The 22670-nt window shown below is 37.4% G+C and overlaps 1 protein-coding gene across 1 annotated transcript in view; it reads right to left on the reverse strand.

The window, feature by feature from the left end:
• The window catches only part of AK5 (adenylate kinase 5), a 260480-nt gene that overhangs the window by 225829 nt on the left and 11981 nt on the right, over positions 1 to 22670 (reverse strand). Inside the window, exons 4-5 of the mRNA XM_027536848.1 lie at positions 18619 to 18788; positions 18409 to 18522 (exon numbers count right to left, since the gene is read on the reverse strand). Of these exons, the coding sequence (XP_027392649.1) occupies positions 18409 to 18522; positions 18619 to 18788 (284 nt within the window). The remainder of the gene's footprint in view (positions 1 to 18408; positions 18523 to 18618; positions 18789 to 22670) is intronic.

A 22670-nucleotide genomic window follows, 5' to 3' on the forward strand; every position in this document is an offset into this window, starting at 1 on the left:
GAACCAGAAAATATGCTATTTATGACTCTTAGATATGTTTTAAAAACAGTTATAAGGAAACGACTATGAAGACAAACAATGATTTTGAAATAAACATGACAGAAACTAAATGTGCTTTCTCCTTCAAAATAGATCCTTTGGGAAATTAAAAAGTCATTTTAATATGCTGTCCACTGACCAAAACATCTTTGGGACTGCCTTTTGGATCTAAGTCCAAAAGGTTCTTTTGGGGAGTAAAACCCAGTCCTCTGAGACTAGGCTTGACCTTTGTAATTGCTCAGGGAGACAGTATAGCTGGGTGGGAAGAACACTGGACACAGGAGTGTGGGTTGATTATTCTAGCTTAGGAGTTGCTCTGGTTTTCACATTAACTAGATCTGTGAAATACAGTCAGTCACTTAACCTCCCTGAGCCTCAATTTTCTCATTTACTAATTGGGATCAGTAGCTACCAAGTTCTATGGTTCAAAGATTTTTTAAAAGGCTTTAAAAAAAAATGCTAAGAATTTCCATTTAGGAAAAGCTGTACCTTCGCTGCCAGTTGATTGAGAAAGTACTTATTTTGTCTACTTTTGTTTGTCTATGGAATGACTCAGCAACCCCTAGAGGCGGGGACCACCATTTATGATATGCAGGATAAAGTAGCCTCTGAAATTGTACTCCTATGAACCTATGTACCCATGGAGCATATTATCTAAAGCAGGAATGGGGAGATTTTTCTTTTTGGCTATGATTGATACACACACACACACACACACACACATGCACGCAAGAAAAAGCTGAATCAAGTGTTACTGACCACATTAGAAAATTAGTCACCGCCATTTTTTCTATATAAACACATGTGTATTATTCTCTCTCTTATCCACTTTTACACATAAGTATCAATGACTATGTATTTGTATAGAGATATTCTTCCAAGTCAATTTTTAATAAGGAACCATCATGGGAAGTTAAACAAGAAGCCAAAGGTGGCTCACCCCATTTTTATAATACATAAAAATTTGCTGCTAATGCACAGAACTACAGATGAGCTATACACTGACCTTGTATTCTGTGACCTTGCTAAATTTATTAGCTTTAGTAGTCATTGTGCAGAATCCTTAGGATTTTCTCTGTAAATAATCATGTCATAAACAAAAACAAATTTACTTATTCTTTTCTTATATTTATGCTTTATTTATCTTATATTAGTTATTATTACAGCTTCCAGTACAAAGTTTAATAGGAGTGGTAAGAGTAGATTTCTCTGCAGTTCCCAATTTTAGGGAGAAAGTATTCAATATTTCATCATTAAGTATGATATTAGCTATTGGTTTTTTCATAGATGCCTCTTACCATATTAAAAGAGTTCCTGCCTTCTATTCCCAATTTGCTGTGTTTTTTTTCCATGAACCAATGTGGAATATTGTCAAGGGTTTTGTCTGCCATTGTGGCCAAAGAACATACTCTATAAGATTTCACTGGAGAAGGGTATGGCAACCCACTCCAGTATTCTTGCCTAGAGAATCCCATGGACAAAGGAGCCTGGTGGGTGCAGTCCACAGGGTCGCAAAGAGTCAGACATGACTCAAGTGACTGAGCCTGCACGTATAAGATTTCAGGCTTTTAAAATTTAAGGCTGTGCATGGCCCTGTGTTTGGTTTATCTTCATGAAGGTCCTTTCTACATTTGAAAACAGTCTACTGTGCAGTTGCTGGATATTGTATACCAGTTATGTTTACTGTTCCTCAGATCTTCTAGGACTTTACTGATGTTTCATCTTATTTTTATGTGAAATAAGGAGAAAAGATTGTTAAAATTACTATGAATGTGGATTTGTCTGTTTCCTTATTTCTGTCAATTGTTTGATTCACATATTTTGAAACAATTTTCATTAGATATATACATGTTATAATTTTCTTGTCTTTTTTATGAATTGCCCTTCTGTCACCATGAAGTTTCTCTCTATTTCTGTTAATAGTTTCTGTCTTAGAGTCTACTTTACCTAATACCAGTAAAGTCATTCTGGTTTTCTTATATTTAGTATTTTCAGGCCATACCTTTTTCTGTCTTTTATGTTCAAACCATCTGTGCCTTATTTTTAAAAAGCCACCATTTTTAAAACAAAAGTATATTTGTGTTAGTCACTCAGTCATGTCTGGTTCTTTGCGACTCCATGAACTGTAGCCTGCCAGGCTCCTCTGTCCATGGAATTCTCCAGGCAAGAATACTGGAGTGGGTTGCCATGCCCTTCTCCAGCAGACCTTCCTGACCCAGGGATTGAAACCCGGTCTCCCACACTGCAGGCAGATTTTCACCATCTGAGCCCCCAGGGAAGCCCAAACTATGTTTGTTTCTACCCAAATAATGAAAATCCCAGTTGAATCTTCCTGTAAAAGGTAGGAGTCCTTCTGTAGTGTAAACAACGACCCTGTTTGTTCATCCTAGAATCTCAGCTTCTCTGACATTATTTTCTTATAACATGGGGCACATTTGTGCACATATTTACTCTACATAGAATGTAATGTGCTTAGAGTAAGTGAGGCTAAACTGGTTGGATCTGAGAGTAGTATTGTGGGCTTCCAAAATATATGATGGCCAGCTTAATTTGAATTTATATTTTTGGTAATTACTGAGGAGACTCAAATTATAACTGCATCTGCATTTTCTCAAGGAACTGGCCTTTTCTATTAAAGAGATTAAGGGAATTGGGCCTGGAAATTAAGGAAATACAGGAGTTTATGCTTGAATGAATCACTGTGCAAAAAATACAAAATATTAACACTGGGAAAGTCTTTTATCACTTATCCTTATCAAGCATTCTGGGGAACTAAAACCACTGTGTGCTGGCATAAAAAAATGAAGATATAGTTACAGAACAATGACTATATGCAATAGTTCGTTGCAGGGCTGTAAGGATGACAAAATGTAGATGTAAGACTCTCCATAAATTTGAAGTTGTGCAGTATTTTTTTCCTTCTCCCTCTCTTGCTCCACTTTCTGCCATTCTCTCCCCAACTCTGGCCCTGGCTGGTTGACTTTCTGGAGTGAATCAATGGGTTCTGTTGTTGTGTGGCTTCTGGTTGGTTTTGAGCTGTGGTCAACAAAAGCAGGAGACCAGAGGAAGGGAGAGGAGGAAATTCTGGATATCTACACCCTTACTTCTAGTCCTCTGAGGTCATCAAAGGCTGGCTATCCCTTTCTACTAAAGGCCAAGATTTCTGTAACAAAGCCTGCTTCATGTATCTGTTTTTTTTGGGGGGCGGGGCACGGTTCAAGGAACTTATTCCTCATACCACACTGTAAGCCTCAAGATGGTAACTGATGCACTTTGACCAACCTTGGAATACTGAACTATCCTTTGTAGTTTCTTTGTGTTCTATGCACACCTTTTCAATATTTCTTTATTAAAAAACTACTCTGTTTAGCCTGTTTGAATGTTCTATATCTTTCCTGTTGGAATCTGACACAGAAATCTAATGAACTAACAGTTATTAATTTAAGGTACTATAAGTTCTATACAAATATGACAGTAGAATATTTTGCTCAATAAGATGAGAGAAGAGAGAAACTTTAAGACTTGGGATCCTAAGGGAAGGGGTCCAAGGGAGGGTGGAATTTGACAAACAGTAAGAAATGACTATCAGGGAAAGACAGATGATGAGGGAACAAGGGCAAAATGTGTTCCAGAGATGGTAAGACAATGCAGGTTCGGCTCAGATCACATGGCCCTGGGCAGGGATTTCATAGAGACACAAGAACCTTAGGACACTAATATTGAGAATACAGCTTATGTGAAATTCCTCTCATTGTAAGGAAATTCTCTTCCCTCAAGAAAGCAAGTGTGAGGACTAGCGAAGATGACATTATTGGGATAACTGTGGGTATGCTCTAATTTCAGAACTTCAGTATTATTAGCAACAGCCGGCTTGCTCCATAACTATGGCAACATGCTATGGCTGAGAACCTTTGCTGTGTGCTGTTAAACACTAAATCAATTTGCATTTTAGTGTGCTTAACAATCAGCTTTGCTAAAGATTTTTAACTTGTTAATTTGCAGATTCTTGGGTTCCACCCACGAGAAATTCTAATTCAGTAATTCTGTGAAGTGACTTGAACAATGTACTTTTTTTTTTGACAAGGCACATACCTGATTCTGATACAAACCATACAGGGAGAAACAAGTTTGTGGACAATAACTGCCATTAAAGAGTTTCATCCAGAAGAGTGAAAATGATGACAGTGGTCATTTAGAAATATCAATCTGGCCACAGGACACAGGACAGACTAGATGCAGAGAGAATAAGGACAAGAAAGGTGGGAAAGGGAAGACAATAGATGGAAGTGAGCATGAAGCATGAGAAGACCAGAAAGAAAGGAAATGAAGGGAAGGGACAGAATGAGCAAAGTGAAGAATGATCAGGAATTTATTTACTGTCATGGTATAGTGGTTCAACACATGCCAACAAATATTTTTTGACATTCTCCTTTTTAAAAAAATGTTGTTGTTTAGTTGCTAAGTCGTATCCAATTCTTTTGTGACCCGGTGGACTGAAGCCTGCCAGGCTCTTCTGTTCATGGGATTTCCCAGCAAGAATACTGGAATGAGTGAGTGACATTGCTCAGTCGTGTCCAACTCTTTGCGACCCCATGGACTGTACCCTACCATGCTCCTCTGTCCATGGGATTTTCCAGGCAAGAGAACTGGAATGGGTTGCCATTTCCTTCTCCAGAGGATCTTCCCGACCCAGGGATTGAACCCCAGCCTTCTGCATTGTAGGCAGACACTTTACCGTCTGAGCCACCAGGGAAGAATACTGGAGTGGGTTGCCATTTCCTTCTCCAGGGGATCTTCCCAACCCAGGGATTGAACCAACGTCTCCAGCATTGGCAGTCGGATTCTTTACCATTGTGCCATCTGGGAAGCCCATTAAAAAAAAAATAGTGGGTTCTAATTTCCTGCTTCTTGAATATGGGCCAGACTTAATGATTCATTTCTAAAAAATAAGTGACAGATGTGAGGCATGACTTTTGAAGCCAGGTTAGAAAAAGTGACAGGGTTTCCTCTGGTTCTCCTGGGTGACATGCCTTTGGAACCCCGAGCTGCTGTGAAGTCCAGTCACCCTGAGACCTCCATGTGATGGAATACAAAAAGATGCTTGAGGAACTCCATCTGTTCCACACCCCAGTTGTCTGAGTCCTCTTCCCAAACCAAGTATCAGACACATTAGTAAAGAATTCCAACCACCATTTAAATGCAATGACCCAAGAGATTTTGAGTCAAAAGCAACCAGCTGAGCAGTTTTTGATTTCCTGACCCATAGAAAGCATGCAAAATTATAAAGGTTGTTGGTTTAAGCCGCTAAGTATTGGGTGATTTGTTATGCAGAACACTACCTAATTTACACAGCAAAGTCAACGATGGTGCAGATTTTCTCTTCGTATGAAATTTGGAAATTGTCTTTTGACTTTAAGGAAATTATAAAAATCTCACCAGCCTTTTAACTTTCATGGTCTTTTGTAGTCACAGCGCATTGAAATAAAAATAAATGAATAATCACCAAGTTATATATTCTCAATTTCAAAACCTAATTATTAAATAATTATAAGCAAGCTTCAAGTCATTAGTTCCAGGGGGAAAACATCCACATTTTCTTTAATATTTTGCATAAGAGTGCTAAAGCTTAGGAAGAAAAAAATTGTGTAATTAAAATTAAATCGCTCCCCTTTAGAAGCAAATCAAATTTGTCTCCCTTAGGAACAGCAAATCAAATTATGAGTCTGTCAGATCAATTCACTATGCAAGTAGGATGACAGCCTTCTGAGGATTGATTTTCTTTTATCTCTAAGCATTTAAAAAATATATATTTCTCTAGAGAATTTCTCATATATCCAAACTCACTCAAACTCAGTCTATTTTTAGACTCCTTTTAAATGGCAAAGGTGAAACTAAATTACAGATCCTAGAGGAAATCACAACTAGAAAAAGAATAAAATTTTAAACTGTTGCGTGTACTTGCTCCAGCAGGTCTCACCCTCTTTTATCCCACAGTGCATGATAAATGGAATTCACAAGAGTGGTGTCTCCTCCTGGGCCATGACTGACCCTTGGAAGCACAATTCCTGCAGTTCTTTTTCTCTCACTCAAGAAGCCTGAAGGAATGCAAATGAGTAAGACTGACATTATAAAGATAATCTTGGGTCATTCAGTTCAGTTCAGTTCAGTCACTCAGTCGTGTCCGACTCTTTGTGACCCCATGAACTGCAGCATGCCAGGCCTCCCTGTCCATCACCAACTCCTGGAGTTTACCCAAACTCATGTCCATTAAGTCGGTGATGCCATCCAGCCATCTCATTCTCTGTTGTCCTCTTCTCCTCCTGTCCCCAATCCCTCCCAGCATCAGAGTCTTTTCCAATGAGTCAACTCTTCACATGAGGTGGCCAAAGTATTGGAGTTTCAGCTTCAGCATCAGTCCTTCCAATGAACACCCAGGACTGATCTCCTTTAGAATGGACTTGTTGGATCTCCTTGCAGTCCAAGGGAATCTCAAGAGTCTTCTCCAACACCACAGTTCAAAAGCATCAATTCTTTGGCGCTCAGCTTTCTTCACAGTCCAATTCTCACATCCATACATGACCACTGGAAAAACCATAGTCTTGACTAGATGGACCTTTGTTGGCAAAGTAATATCTCTGCTTTTTAATATGCTATCTAGGTTGGTCATAACTTTCCTTCCAAGGAGTAAGCATCTTTTATTTTCATGGCTGCAATCACCATCTGCAGTGAATTACAGTCACATTGGGCCATCACTTTATTTAAAATAATTATTCCCAAGCAATGGTGAAAGGTAGGGTGTCTTGAGGGTGATTTAAAGTCCCCTCCACATTACTTGACCACTCACTCTACTAAACCCAAGTGAAAATGCTTCAGTGTCTGTTTTTACTAAGTATCAGCACTTTAACTGGGCTTCCCAGATGGTGCTAGTGGTAAAGAACCCACCTGCCAATGCATGAGACATAAGAGATGCAAGTTCATCCCTGCATCAGGAAGATCCCCTGGAGGAAGGCATGCAAGTTCATCCCTGCATCAGGAAGATCCCCTGGAGGAAGGCATGACAACCCACTCCAGTATACCTGCTTGGAGAATCCCATGGACAGAGGAGCCTGGCAGGCTACAGTTTATGGTCTCACAAACAGCTGGACATGACTGAAGTGACTTAGCATGCAGTACTTTAACTATGAACATCACACTTAAAAACAAACCATGGTATACTGCTACTTTAAACAAGAGTTTGAATTTGCATTAAAGAAGCCATTACTTCAGTTATTCTGCTAATGATCTCTGATGAAGCAGTCATACTTCATCCCCTAGTCTCTGATTCCTCAAGCAGGATGTAAGCGTCCCAGAAGATGGCTCAAGACAATGAACTGGAGTGCAGGAAGAAAGATTAGATAATCAGTTTAAATTGATTGTTTAAATTTGACAAGTGGGAGAAATTAAGCTTCATAAATATTTAATATATAGACTGACAGTGTGGCTCCCACTATGTCAGATAGCCATGTGTTGCCTATGGAGGGACTATATGTCTTTGTGAGGTCTGCTTGTGTGTGTGTGTGTGAGACAAAACAACAATTAAAAGTAGCCACAACTGAGACGAGGGAAGGACCATGAGGAGGATCATGGCACTATGAGGTACAGACGCCAGTGCCTTCTAAGGACCAGGATGGTGATGCAGAGGAAGCTACCTGCTGGGGTGAGAGTTGGGGACTGCCATGAACTGAGAAGTGCCCGCATTGTCTCATGCCAGCAGAGCTACCTAGACATAGGAATATGGACTGGGAGCTATAAACCTCCAAGTTTTCAGACAAGCCAGAAGCATGCTTTTTAATACGCAATCTTCCAATTTTAGAATTTGATACACTTAAAAAAAATTGTTGAAGCCCTTGATTCAGCTTGAGGGCTTCCGGTTTGTGATCTCAAGTTGACAGAAAGCCAATGGTTTTGAATATCTGTATCCCCTCCCTAGGAGTCTTAACTCTGACTTCACTTGCTGGTGGCTTTGGGCAAGTTACTTAACTTGTCTGAACTTCAGGTTCCTTACCTTCCATAACACTAATATTTATTTTCCAACCAACAAACATCTAATGGAACTTGTTATACTAAAGGCATGTGTTAACTTAGCGGGGCAGGGATGGGGGTCATGGGATGACAGTGGTGAGAAAGGAAGAAGAATGGAAGGAAGTTTACAGCATACATGAGACAAAGAAGGGAGTAGACTCCTGTCTGTGGGGAGAGACAGACAGACAGATATACATACAAAAGCAAACACTAATTCCATAAAGATCAATTGAGCACTAAGAAGAATTGGTTAGAAAAAAGGTAGCATGTTCATAATAGTAGCAAAATTAGGAACAAAGCTAACAAAAAAATGTATAAGACTTTTCTATGGAAAACTACAAAACTTTACTTTTTGAAGAACGTAAAACAAGACTTGAATGAATGGAGTGATAAGGCAGTGTTCATAGATGAGAAAACAGTTCTCCAAACATTAGTCTCTATATAATATAATCTATGTTGAAATTCAAATAAAAATCTCTACAGTTTTTAACGAGGCTGACCAGTTGATTCTAAAATCCATAAAGAAGAATAAATGGATAAGTGTAGCCAACTTAGAACAGAAGAGGGATCTGTCCTTCAAGCATGAGGGTATAATTTATAGTTCCTATAACTGAACCGAGGTCTCCTATGCTGCAGGCAGATTCTTTACCATATGAGCCACAGGGGAAGCTCCAACTGAAATCATGATATCGATGTAGCAATACCTTAACAGACAAAACAAATGAGGAGAGAAGCCGTGTAGCAGACCCAAGTCTATACAGAAAGAAATCATTTCAGTAAGAAAAAGATGCACTAGTCAACACATGATTTTTGGAATACTGGATACATTTTTCATTTTCATTTAAAACATAAAATTTTATCTCTACTCACGCTATGTGCAACAATTAATGCAGATATAATAAATACTTGGACCTTCTAAACAAAACTAAAAATAGCTAGAAAAATATAGAATATTTTTGAGACTATAGGGAAATGCTTTCTTAAGATCTAAATGCAAAAGCCATAAGGAAAATAATAACAAATTTACCATATTAAAATGTAAAACTTCCACAGGACAAAAGATAGGACATGATTATGTATATTTTTAAATTATGATTCAGAAAAAGTGGAGGAAAATATGATCAAGATATATAACAAAGAATTAGTGTCATGAAATTCCAAATCACTAGTTAAAAGCTCAAGTAATCCAAAGGACCAAGGTCAGTCATATTTAGACAGTTCTAAAAAGAGGAGATGCATATGGCCAATAAATACAGTTTTTCAGATTTTCCAGTTCACTAGTGGTTGGGAGAATACAAATTAAAACAGCAATATAGAAACATTTCTAATGTATCAACTAACCTAAAATAAAATTTGAAACTAAGTATTGGTGAGATCAATGAAATAGGAAAGAAGTAATCATAAATTTATATAATCAAATTTTATTAATATATTAACAAAAATTAAAATATAGATTTAAAGCCACACACACACACACACACACAAACTTCCCTCTGCCCTAGAAAGCCCATTTTTTGGGCTTTTTGAGATATGTAAAGGAAAATGTTTGTAAGAATGTTGATCAGTGCTATTGGTAACAGTAGTAATTATATAAGCAACCCAAAATTCTGCTACTAAAATATGATATATTTATAGAATATAACATCATGAAACAGTTATAAGACTGAGCTTGATCTATATGTACCAAAACAGATCTCAAAACCAGAATGCATGAGGAAAAACAGCAAGTTATAGGATGATAGAAATGGCACTGGGGAAATTGCAGGAGCAGGTCACCATAAGAACAGAAAGCCGTCCAGAGTGGTGTGGCAAGTGCATGTACATACATGAAATTGGAGAATTAGCTGGGGCCAGAGAGTTGAATATATTGTTAATTATTGTCATTAAAAAAAAATAGATTTAGGGTGAATGGTCCACCTTCATTTTCAATAATAGCACCACAGAATTCTTGGTTTCAGCTTTACTGTGTGTTAATGAATCCTCAGTATAGAAATCAAGCTTTTTTCCTCCCCACTCCTAGCTCATGGAATATGAAATTCTATAACCTTTAAAAACCACCTTGCTTTGGTGCTGACTGTGGACTCTGAACTATCTATTGAAATCTTGGCTATGCAGTGAGTTTGGTTGGTGATGAAAAGATCTGAGATTTCCCATTCCTGCCTATCTTGATTCCTTTCCCCTCTCCAGTCTGTTACCTCTTTACAACAATCAGGGCAAAGGTGAGCAGAATTGTCTCAAATCAGAAGGAACTACCATAAAATGCAAGAAGAACCTGGGCTACACTATGGCGACAAGGAGAGACTCCATTTCCTGCTTCAAATGGCAGGTCTGAGAGCTGGGAGAGGGCAATGTGCACTGAGGAGGAAGAGCAGGAAGCAAAGATGGGGCAATATATGCCGTTTGTGATGGAAAGTGCTGGTTGTCTCTCAAACCTGTTTTCCCTGCTTCCATAATAACAGCTCTGAAGCCAGGCCCATGACTGACCATGTGACTCCATGTCCCAACCTTCCTTACAGTTAGGATGTAGCCATGTGATCTAAGTTCTCATCAATGGGCTGTGAGAAGTGGTGGTGTGCTGCCTTGGGGTCTGGGACATAAGCAGTTGAATACGGACCTTCTCCACTCTATTCTGTCTTTCAATCATCTGGAAGTAACCAGGACAGCGATCTAGTGACCTAGCTTTCACCACACAGTTGTCAACCGTGTCCCAGTGTAGTAGTTAAAAAAGCATGTTCTCAAGACCCATGGGGATTACTGAGGCCCCTTTAGGGGAGAATACAGGTCAAAACTATTCTCATACTAATGCTGAGAAACTGTGTGCCTTTTAACTTTCATTCTCCAACAAATGTACAGGAGTTTCCCAGTGGCTACAGGAAGTGTGTTATCATAGCAGTGGGACTGCAAAAGCAGACATAAGAACCCAGCTCTCTTTTATCAAGCTACAATTTTAAGAGATTTTAAAAAATGGAAAGCAATGCTTCTCATATCACTATTTTTTTTTTAGTTTTGGAAAATATGATTATTTTTCACAAAAATGTGTTATCTCTGTTAACCTGCGAGGATTTATTGTTATTTTTAAATGACTTAGTATTTAAAGATTTCAGTTTTAATTTCTCATATGCTAAATATCAACAGATATAGTCCATGTAAATGAAAGCTTTTTGAATTCATTAATAATTTTTAAAAGTGTTAAAGGGTCTTAACCAACCCAACCCAAACCAAAACAAACAAACAAAAAAACTAGAACCACTGCTTTAGGGGCTGGAGGAGTAATAACTTGGAAAAAACCTGCATCTGTGAATGAATGTGAAGAATAAAGCTGTGAATGAATGATGACCCTCTTTCATGGAAAGGCTGTCACATACAAGAGAAATATGGTTCTATTATGCCATTGTGTCTTTTAATTATAGCAAATATGGAAATAGTAACATGAGTAGGACACTACTATATCAAAAACTAAAACTTATAGGATTGGTTTTCTTGGTCAGTAAAGGCGCAGATATTTTAGACTGGAAGTTGATGACCCTTGTGATGCCACTGCAAAATAATTGGAGTCACTACTGAGATAACTTCGAAGGCAGACCACGTTCTTATGGAGCCCACAGCTAGAGAAGAAAATGCTAAAAAGAGCTAGAATGTTAGTGTGTGTTCACTGCTTTCGGTTGTGTTTCACAACATATAAATAGAAATAGATAAGCCTAAGAAAGTACTGACTGTACAGAGCTTCTCCATCTTTGGCTGCAAAGAATATAATCAATCTGATTTTGGTATTGACCATCTGGTTATATCCATGTGTAGAACTGTCTCTTGTGTTGTTGTAAGAGGGTATTTGCTATGACCAGTCAGCAAAAACAAGACCAGGAGCTGGCTGTGGCTCAAATCATGAGCTCCTTATTGCAAAATTCAGACTTAAATTGAAGAAAGTAGGGAAAACCACTAGACCATTCAAAGTGAACGTGAAGTCGCTCAGTATGTCTGACTCTTTGCGACCCCGTGGACTATAGCCCACCAGGCTCCTCCGTCCATGGGATTCTCCAGGCAAGAATACTGCAGTGGGTTGCCATTTCCTTCTCCAAGACTATTCAGGTATGACCTAAATCAAATGCCTTATGATTATACAGTGGAAGTGACAAATAGATTCAAGGGATGAGATCTGATAGATAGAGTGCCTGAAGAACTATGGATGGAGGTTTATAACATTGTACAGGAGGCGGTGATCAAAATCGTCCCCAAGAAGAATGCAAAAAGGCAAAATGGTTGTAAAGGCCTTACAAATAGCTAAGAAAAGAAGAGACGTGAAAGGTAAAGGAGAAAATGAAAGAGATATCCATCTGAATTCAGAGTTCCAAAGAATAGCAAAGAGAGATAAGAAAGCCTTCCCAAGTGAACAGTGTAAAGAAATAGAGGAAACCAATAGAATGGGAAAGAAAATTTGAGATACCAAGGGGACATTTCATGCAAAGATGGGCACAGTAAAGGGCAGAAATGATACGGACCTAACAGAAGCAGAAGATATTAAGAAGAGGTGGCAAGAATACACAGAAGAACTACAAAAAAGATCTTAATGACCCAGATAATCATGATGGTTTGATCACCCACCTATAGCCAGACATCCTGGAATGTGAAGTCAAGTGGGCCTTAGGAAGCATCACTACGAACACAGCTAGTGGAGGTGATGGAATGCCAGTTGAGCTATTTCAAATCCTAAAAGATGATGCCGTGAAAGTGCTGAGCTCAATATGCCAGCAAATTTGGAAAACTCAGCAGTGGCTACAGGACTAGAAAAGGTCAGTTTTCATTCCAATCCCAAAGAAAGGCAATGCCAAAGAATGTTAAAACTATTGCACCATAGAACTCATTTCACATGCTAGCTAAATAATGCTGAAAATTCTTCAAGTTAGGCTTCAACAGTACTTAAATTGAGAACTTCCAGAAGTTCAAGCTGGATTTAAAAAGGCAGAGGAACCAGAGATGAAATAGACAACATCCGTTGGATCAGAGAAAAAGCAAGAGAATTCCAGAAAAACATCAACTTCTGCTTCGTTGACTACATTAAAGCCTTTGACTGTGTGGGTCACGACAAACTGTGGAAAATTCTTCAAGAGACTGAAATATCAGACCGCTTTATCTGCCTCCTGAGAAATCTATATGCAGGTCAAGAAGCAACACTTAGAACTGGACGTGGAATATCAGACTGGTTCCAAATTGGGAAAGGAGTATGTTTGGCTGGATACTGTCACCTGGCTTATTTAACTTATATGTAGAATACATCATATGAAATGTTGGGCTGGATAAACCATAAGCTGGAATCAAGATTGCAGGGAGAAATATCAATAACCTCAGATATGCAGATAATACCACCCTATGGCAGAAAGTGAAGAACTAAAGAGCCTCTTGATGAAAGTGAAAGAGGAGAGTTTAAAAGCTGGTTTAAAACTCGCCATTCAAAAAACGAAGATCATGGCAACTGGTCCCATTTTTACATGGCAAATAGATGGGGAAACAGTGAGAAACTTTATTTTCTTGGGTTCCAGAATCACTGCATATGGTGACTGCAGCCATGAAATTAAAAGACACTCCTTGGAAGAAAAGCTGTGAGGAAGCATATTAAAAGGCAGAGATAATACTTTGCCAACAAAGGTCTGTCTAGTCAAAGCTATGGTTTTTCCAGTAGTCATGTATGGATGTGAGAGTTGGACCATAAAAAAACTGAGTGCCAAAGAACTGATGCTTTTGAACCATGGTATTGGAGAAGGCAACAGAGAGTTGTCTGAGATTTCCTTGGACAACAAGGAGATCAAACCAGTCAATCATAAAGGAAATCAATCTGAATATTCATTGGAAAGACTGATGCTGAAGCTCCAGTACTTTGACCACCTAACGTAAAGAATTCACTGATTGGAAAAGAGTCTGATGCTGGGAAATATTGAAGGCAGTAGAAGAAGGGGATGATAGAAGATGAGATGGTTGGATGGCATCACCGACTCGATGGGCATGAGTTTGAGCAAGCTCCAGGAGTTGGTGATGGACAGGGAAGCCTGGCGTGTTGCAGTCCATGGGGTCACAAAGAGTTGGACATGACTGAGTGACTGAACTGACTGAAGAAAGTACTGACCTTGCAATTACAACACATCTAAATTCTCAACATCATGTGAACAGAAGTGATGGATATCGCTTCCCAAATCTGGCTCTTCAGACCTTCACATTCCCTTCTCCTTACATGCCAGCTGGAACCCATATGTGATGGCAACCCTGCTTTGACCATACCAATGATGACATGTCCTAGGAGGTGGCAGAATAACAACTTGGAGCAAACCTAAATGATCCCAAGGAGAAAAGCTATTCTGCCAATCTGGACTGTTTTCATTGACATTATTCTTTATAAGAAAAAAAAAAAAATACAGTTCTTTGATCACTTAAGTGTTAGGTCTTTTTGTTACAATGGTCTTACCATCACTAGTATATATAGGTGATGTCAGAAATCCATCTCTTCTTATGCTCTGGACTTGTGAGGAAGTCTTGGGGGAAACTACTTGCATGTGTGTTTATTCATGCTCACATGTGCAGTAAAATAAAAAAAAAGCTAGTTAAAAATAAACTTTGAGGAGTATGATAAAATGAAAATATATATATGGTGTTTGTCTCTGACTCCCAGCCCAGAGTTTCTAAAACACTTGGAATTTCCTGAGTAACAGCAGTGTCTTTTGTTGTTCATAATTAGCACCTTCTGACTACACTTGAGACTAGGCTAATGAGGTGACTCAGGGCAGGGCCCTAGATAGCATTAAGATGGTGGCTGGTTGGCAGAAAGACCTAACATGAGACAAGAAGGTGGAACTTTCAGCCCCACTCCCCGTCTCTAGGAACAGGAAGGGATTTGAGACCGGCTTATAAAAACTCTCCAGCAATGACGTTTAGGGAACACACGCATGTGCCGGAAGGGTCGTGCACCCACAGCAAGGTCTCCACCGCCAACCCCATGCATCGCCTTATGCATCGGCTCTTCCTGAGTTGTATTCTTTGTAATAAACTGGTCAATGTAAGTAAAGCATTCTCCTTATTTCTGTGAGTCCATCCAGTGAATTACCAAACTCGAAGAGGATGTCGTAGAAATCTCCAAATTTACAGCTGGGTGGACAGAATATAGGTGCCCCTCAGACTTTTGAATGATGTCTGAAGTAGGGGGCAGTCCCGTGGGACTGAGCCTTAACCTGTAGGGTCTGCGTTGACTCTGGGTATTTAGTGTCAGGGTTGAATTCAATTCTTGGACATCTAGTTGGTGTCAGAGGATTGGAGAATTGGTGTGGAAACTCGCCACACATTTGGTGTCAGAAATGGTACCAGAAAAAAAACACCCCAGGAGATTAAGCCTACATAGAGTGTGGAGTGATAAGGGCTGACTCTAACATTTGCTCAACCTAAATGCTGCAGTTTTGCTTCCGTCTCTCTGAACTCCTGCAGGTCGGCAACAGCAGCAGCAACCTCAGGCACCACTGGACTGCAAGCAAGGGGCAAGAACCTGGGACAGTGCCAACCTAAGAAAGTGTTACATTGGACTTTTCTAGCCTCAGAAGTGTGGTTGAGAACAGTAAATGCACTGCTTATTCTATAGATATCAGACCATCTTATGGAACTTGGCAACACGTGCCCCAAACTGATACTGTGACCTTTCACCCACTGTTGTGAATGGTCACCACTCATGCCCAGGCTATAGAAGACGTAGCAGCTGGAAAGTCACGCATTTCTGCCCCTTCCCCACCACCTGCCCTGCTGCAAGCAACACTAGGAAGAATTTCAGGATTCTGCCACATCACTTTAGGTTTCTGTGCCTGAACTAGGCCCAAGCTGGAGATAGTAGACATATGTCAAACTGAATGAGAAGCTGAAGTTTTGATTTATATTGGGCTGAGCTTTTTTTTTTTTATTAAAAATTTTTTCTGGCTTTATTGAGATATAATTGTGGACAGGGTTTTTTAATACCTGAAAATGAAACTATCTGTTAGTATTTTAAAGTGAGCAGGAAAACTATAGGATCTGCCTGTTTAGGATCCTGTATAGGATCCAGGGAAGAAGTGAGAGACACATAGCATATTTGGAAGGCAATAGACAAAGCAAATCATGTAGTTTTCTGCTTGTACTTGCCAAGTGCATTTTATTCAACGTGTAATGTGGACCAGGTTTGGGTGTGAACTCCTGCCTACTTGGCTATCATGCTTCCACCATAACCATGAATCAATGGAATGGCTGATGAGGTCCCTGTTTTCAACAGCAATATCATTTGGTAGCAATAGCAACAGCAAAAATTTGATTTTTTCTTTAAGTTTTTCTCTCTTCAAAGCCAGAGCAATTAGAACTAAACCCTTAAGCTCACTAAGCATCAGAGAGTCTGGAGGGAGAACTATGATCAGGAAAGAAAAATATTCCAGCACAATACACATCCCCAAAACAGTTAATGTGAGTATTCAAAGGTGGGCTTCCCAGGGAGCTCAGTGGTAAAGATTCCACCTGCCAATGCAGGAGACGCAGGAGACACAGGTTGGGAAGATGCCCTGGAGACAGGAATGGCAACCCACTCCAGTATTCTTGCCTGAGAAATCCCATGGACAGAGGGGCACGGTGGGCTACAGTCCATGGAGTCACAAAGAGTCAGACTGAGTGACCGAGCAGACACACACACACACACACACACACACACACGTATTCAATATTCAGAAGATTGCTTTCACGAAGCAATCTTCTGCCCTTGAAACTAACTCCAGACTTCTTTTATATGAGACATAAATTGACAACTTATTTCACTCAGTCCTCTTTGATATAATATCTGTCATATATTAAAAGCTTCTCTAAATAAGCAAAAGATAAACAACTTTGTAGAAAAATAGGCAAAGGAAAGCAGGTATTCACACAAGGAAGAAATACAAATGGTCAATAAGTATCTGAAAATATACTTAACCTTAGTAATAACTAAAGAAATATAAATATAAAAATAAAATACTGTTTTTACTTATCAGGGTGGCAAAATTTTTAAATATAAATTATATCTGGTTGGAAAGGGTTTGGGGAAATATACTGTTATTCAACATCAATGGGACTATAACTTGGAAAAGTCTTTTTGGAGGACAGTTGGGAAATAGCTATGAAAATTAAAACTGCATTTGTATATGAGCATGGACACATATCAATGCCTGGGTGTGTAAAAGTGCAATGTATAGAAAATGGCTTGGAAGGATACATAATAAGCTTAATGCTATTTCTATTTATCAGGAGAGACAGACAGTGGAATGGAAGAAGAGTATTAATGGAAATTCGCTTTTTACACCAAGACTTAAAATTTGCTGTGTGTGAGTGTTAGTCAGTTGTGTCTGACTCTTTGATTGTAGCCCACCAGGAACTACTGTCCATGGAATTCTCCAGGCAAAAATACTGGAGTCATTCCCTTCTCCAGGGGGTCTTCTTGACCCAGGGATCAAACCCAGGTCTCCTGCATTGCATTCTTTACCATCTAAGCCACGAGGGAAGCCCTAATATGTGTTATCTTTGTAATTAAAATTTTTGAATGAAAAATTAGTCACTCTAGCTTTTCAAAATTAAATAGTTAAATATATAAGGAAACAAAATATTTAAATTGATTTATTTCCCTTTAAAATAGGTTGTTGAGTATTGAGCAGGCATAGTCTGCTCAAATTTAAGTAAGTTTTGGAAAACTGAACCATAAACCATACGTTGTTATAGGTAGGGTGATATTTTACATCCTTGGGCAGTACTGATCATGGCTTGCTTTTTAAAAAAATATATTAATTAACTTATTTGGCTGCACCAGGTCTTAGTTGCAGCACATGGGATCCTTGATCTTGGTTGCCGCATGCAGGATCTATTTAGTTACAGCATGTGGGATCCAGTTCTCTGACCAGAGATCGAAACCAGTCCGCCTGCATTGGGAATGTGGAGTCTTAGCCACTGGACCACCAGAGAAATCCCTGAACAAGGCTTGTTTTAAAAAATTAAAGATTAAAAATACAATCTTATGGAAAGTATTTTGAAATAAGGCTAGAGAGATTTTCATGTTTAAATAAAAAATCATGAATTCTATTATTAGTTATCTTTTCTTTTTGGCAGAGCCTGTCTTCAGTTTTTAAGCACTTGTGCCAAAGAAATGACCTTTTGCCAACCCAAATTTATGTACTTGTGCATTTTCAGGCCAAATTCATTCCAAATAACAGCAAGTCTTTCAAGAAATGTATATATTTTTAATATCAAAGATTTAAGCAAAAAAAAAAAGTCATTTAAAATATAAGGAGACAGTCTTACTTGGTCCTCAAAAGATAGAGCCTGAGCGACGTCTCTTGGAAATCCATCGATAACAATGCCCACTTCATCAGGCATTTGCATCAATTTTTGTTTTATCTCTGTAATTGTTGTTTCCTTTTTTTTAAGAAAAAAGATGAAAAACCACAGTTAAACTTACACTGACAACAAGTAGAAGAATCTTTGAAGGACAGAAGCAAATTATAACAGTACCTGTGGGGCCAGTTCTCCAGTTGTAATTATTTTGGCAATAAGACTCCATTTCCTATTGCTGCTGGTACTGTGGATCTTCTTCCTTAATAATTCTCCTACTGAAATGTACTGAAATCCATAACGTTCTGCGATTTTCAAACTCTGAGTACCCTTTCCACTTCCTGGACCACCTGTCATTTAAAACAAGCAAAACTGTGACCTTTCGATACAATAAGAAATTCCCTTTTATACAGCTATTGTCTTCATCTTGAGATGAAGAATCTAGACCAGCAACCAGTGTGGAAACTATTCTACTTGTTTGTGACATTCTCAGAGCTACCTCTGAATGCAGAGAAAGCGTGGATTTTGTTAAGGAAAGGGTAGAATTGTCACGATCAACTTATTAAATAAAAGATAACTTTTTTCCTTCACCAATTTCAGTAAACAACTAATTTTAAAAGTTGAATAATGCAGCTGAAACTGCTTCTATTGTTTTCTGTGTAAGCTCTAGTACTTTTATCCTCTGTAATAAAAAAAAATTCTGTGAGATACAAAAGATAATGATCAAAATGACAGAAATGTATTACACAATAATAGAGTTCAAGTGCAGTTTTGTGAAATGTAAAAATTAGTTTTAACCAAAAGCACAGCAATATTGACATGGCTTCTTTAAATTTTCTTTGAACTGTTCAAGCATCTCTTTGCCTTGTCGCCTTTAAATTCAAAAGAAATTTGATGCAATAAATATGAAGAGTGAATGGAGGAGATCTTTAAGGTAGAACAATTTCATAGAACTCATGATAATTTTGATTTTGTGACACATTAGCATGAAATAATCAATATTTTGCAACACAGATCAATACCAATAATCAGGAACTGCCATTTATTTTTTTAAAACATAAGCACCTAAATAATTATAAAATATATGCCTCAAATTTTATTTCCAAATATTATATTATCTTAGTTGATTTATATTTTTAGACAACCTAGATTAATTGGAATCTAAAGTCTGGGTAAATTTCAAAATAATGCACATAACAATCATCCCACTCTGATTTGTTATTTGTTGGCAATTATACAAATAAAATATTTTCAAATACTTAATCATAAATTATTGAGTGTAGACAGAATATTTTAAAAATATGCAATGAACTATTTTTGGTAATATTCACTGAAATATGATTACAATTTGTTAAACCATATTGAAAATAAAAATTCAATAGAAAAGTGAGTTGATGGTCTCTTTACTAATTCCATTTACCAATTTTTTTGGGGGGTAGAAATCATTCTACATATCATTATTTAGTACATTAAAAAAAATTCTTGTTGCAAATAATATAAGCAAAAATAAAAAATTTTAAAAAAGGCGTTTGTTTCACTTTGTTTTGGATTTTGTAGGAGAATTCTGTGTGAGTCAACTTGGTTGGCCAGGGCTTATTTTCTTTAAAAAATTAATACCCAGAAGTCTAAGATCAGCTAGTATACTGAGATCCTTTTTGGAATTGAGATCCTCATAAAACTGGTTTTTGTCTTTTCATTGCCTTATTAAACTTAGAAATTTATTGACATTTTTGACGTTCTCTTGCTAAGAAGCTCTAAATACAATCCTATTAGACTTACCATTAAACTACCGTTAATACTATATTAAATTCATTACTGCCAAATGAAAAGCAAGTTTTGGTCTCAAATATTAATAGCTGCTTTTGGCCTATTAAATCATGGGCAAACCATGGACTGGCTTGAAGAAAAATGAATACATGACCAACACTGTCAACAAAGTCAAGCTAATTTGATCCCTGAAGAATGAAAGTTATCTTTCATAAACTACACTTTCACACTTTTCTTAATCTTCTAATCTCATAAGTCATCAAATTAAGACCCCACAAATTTCACTGAATTAAAAAAAATTCAAACATGCTAAGAAAGTTACAGCATCTTCAAGAAAAAATAGCTTTTTGTCAACTAATGGAGGCAACAGTAGACAACAAAAAATATGATTAGCATAATTGACAGAGAATAGCATTAATATATTGGATGAATTTGATTACTGAAGCATCATAACAAATTAATCTTATTTTCTTTTCCCTGAAACCAGAGTAAGTTTAATTTGCTATATTTATTTAATTCTACTACTTATAAATATTAGGATCCATCTTATTCTTAGATTTTACAATTATGCTAACATAAGAGAGATTCATTAACACCTGTGCCAAAAAGGCTAGCTTTAAAAAATTTTTTTTTGTATTGCCAGAAGGGAAATTTTGCTTATTTAGATGTGGGTATCTGTCCCCCACTCTTTGTCAGGATGGAACTAATAAAAACTTGTAAGGTTCAGGTACAATTATTTTATAATTCCTCAAAAGTCATAAAATTGTCCCAATTTTCTCAGACAACCTAAGGTTCAATTCTTTTCTTCTCCTATCTCAGTCCTCTAAGAGTTATTTCCACTCACTGGTTCTGTTTCATTCTTATAACACATAAAATGTTACAACACATTGTGTAAGTCCAAAGCCAAAATCACACCCTTGGGAAACTAGTTGATTTTATTTAGTAAAAAAGAACTGTGAAGCGGATGGGATTTGAGCATTTGTATCTTCTCCACAGATCTTAGTTTACGGAAATATTTTAATCATTTTCATATAAAACTCACAGTGTACAAAAAATTCATATACACACGCTATTTTTACAAAGCAACTTGTATTACACCCTTTTCATGAACAATCAAGCTTTCATTTATCTTGATAATAATCGCCAATACTGTACTAACAACAACAAGAAAAACAAAACGGAGAGAATATCTCATTATAAAATGATGAAATAATTTCCAACAATTCTTTACCTCTGGCTTTATTTTTTAATAAAGCATTTCCTTGTCTTCTAGGTAAGAACTCCAAAATTTTAAGCACATAAACAAAAATTCCAGTTTCAAGAATAGATAGAGATTTATGGCATAATAGTTAGTGGCTGCCATAAACCATGAGAATATTTTGACATTTTAGAAAATTGATTTCTGTGCTCTCATTCTACAATTATTATAACAATCCAGGGCTAAATATATTTGCAACTTTATTTTCATTACACTTATAGATGTACAAATGTCCCTCCTGCTAGTCTGGTAACTTGAATTCTTTTTCTTACGTTTATTGGCATGTTTTTTCCCAGTTGCCATCATCATTATGTCTTCTGGGAACAGTATTTCTTTGCCTGGGGGTTGTATACATGTGGCCTTTGGCTAACAATTACTGGCTAGAATAGCTTTGAATATTGCACACTAGATTTTTGCTTTTGGTCATCTTTGCAAAAGCTGAGTCAAATTGGAAAGTGAGATGATTACAATGATTACAAATGTTTCATGTTCACAGGTCTCTCATAATTCTACAGCTTTTGAGGAAGCTAGAATTGCAAGCATGGTCAAAAATGCATGTTGTAAAATTACTTATGATATTTTCAATATCTATTCCTTGTGAAATGGCATCAGACTGATATTGTCATATTCAACGTAAAATTCACAGTGGTAATTTTAAAAATTAACTATTATCCTTGTTGTATTCATTAATACTCAGATGATAATTGCTGTGTAAAACATTGTTCTATTAGATTTGCTTGTCTAATAATATCAAACTTAGATTTTATTGTAGGTGCCAATATGTCATAAGGAAGACTCATTTATATGAATCTTTACCTACATATTATTATTATTTATTTTTTGCTTAAAAGTTAATGGTCAGTAAAAATTCAGTTTGTTGAGTTAAAGGGAAAAAAACAATATCATGTTTAGAACACTTCTAATGGATGCAGTTACCTATGTTAAAAATTAAGCAGATAACAACCACAAGACAATAAATCTTGAAGAGGTCACTTATTTTCAATGACCAAGGATTTCTACAACATTGTAATGAGATTCTATAAAAGTGCAATAGGCATTAAATATAACAATATATTTTATTGAAAATGATGCTAAAAATATGTCCATCTACTGTTTTTGTTTCCCTGGGATTCTCCAGTCAAGAACACTGGAGTGGGTTGCCATTTCCTTCTCCAATGCATGAAAGTGAAAAGTGAAAGTGAAGTCG

This window comes from Bos indicus x Bos taurus, chromosome 3 (genome assembly GCF_003369695.1).
Source record: "Bos indicus x Bos taurus breed Angus x Brahman F1 hybrid chromosome 3, Bos_hybrid_MaternalHap_v2.0, whole genome shotgun sequence".
Taxonomy (NCBI): Eukaryota; Metazoa; Chordata; class Mammalia; order Artiodactyla; family Bovidae; genus Bos; species Bos indicus x Bos taurus.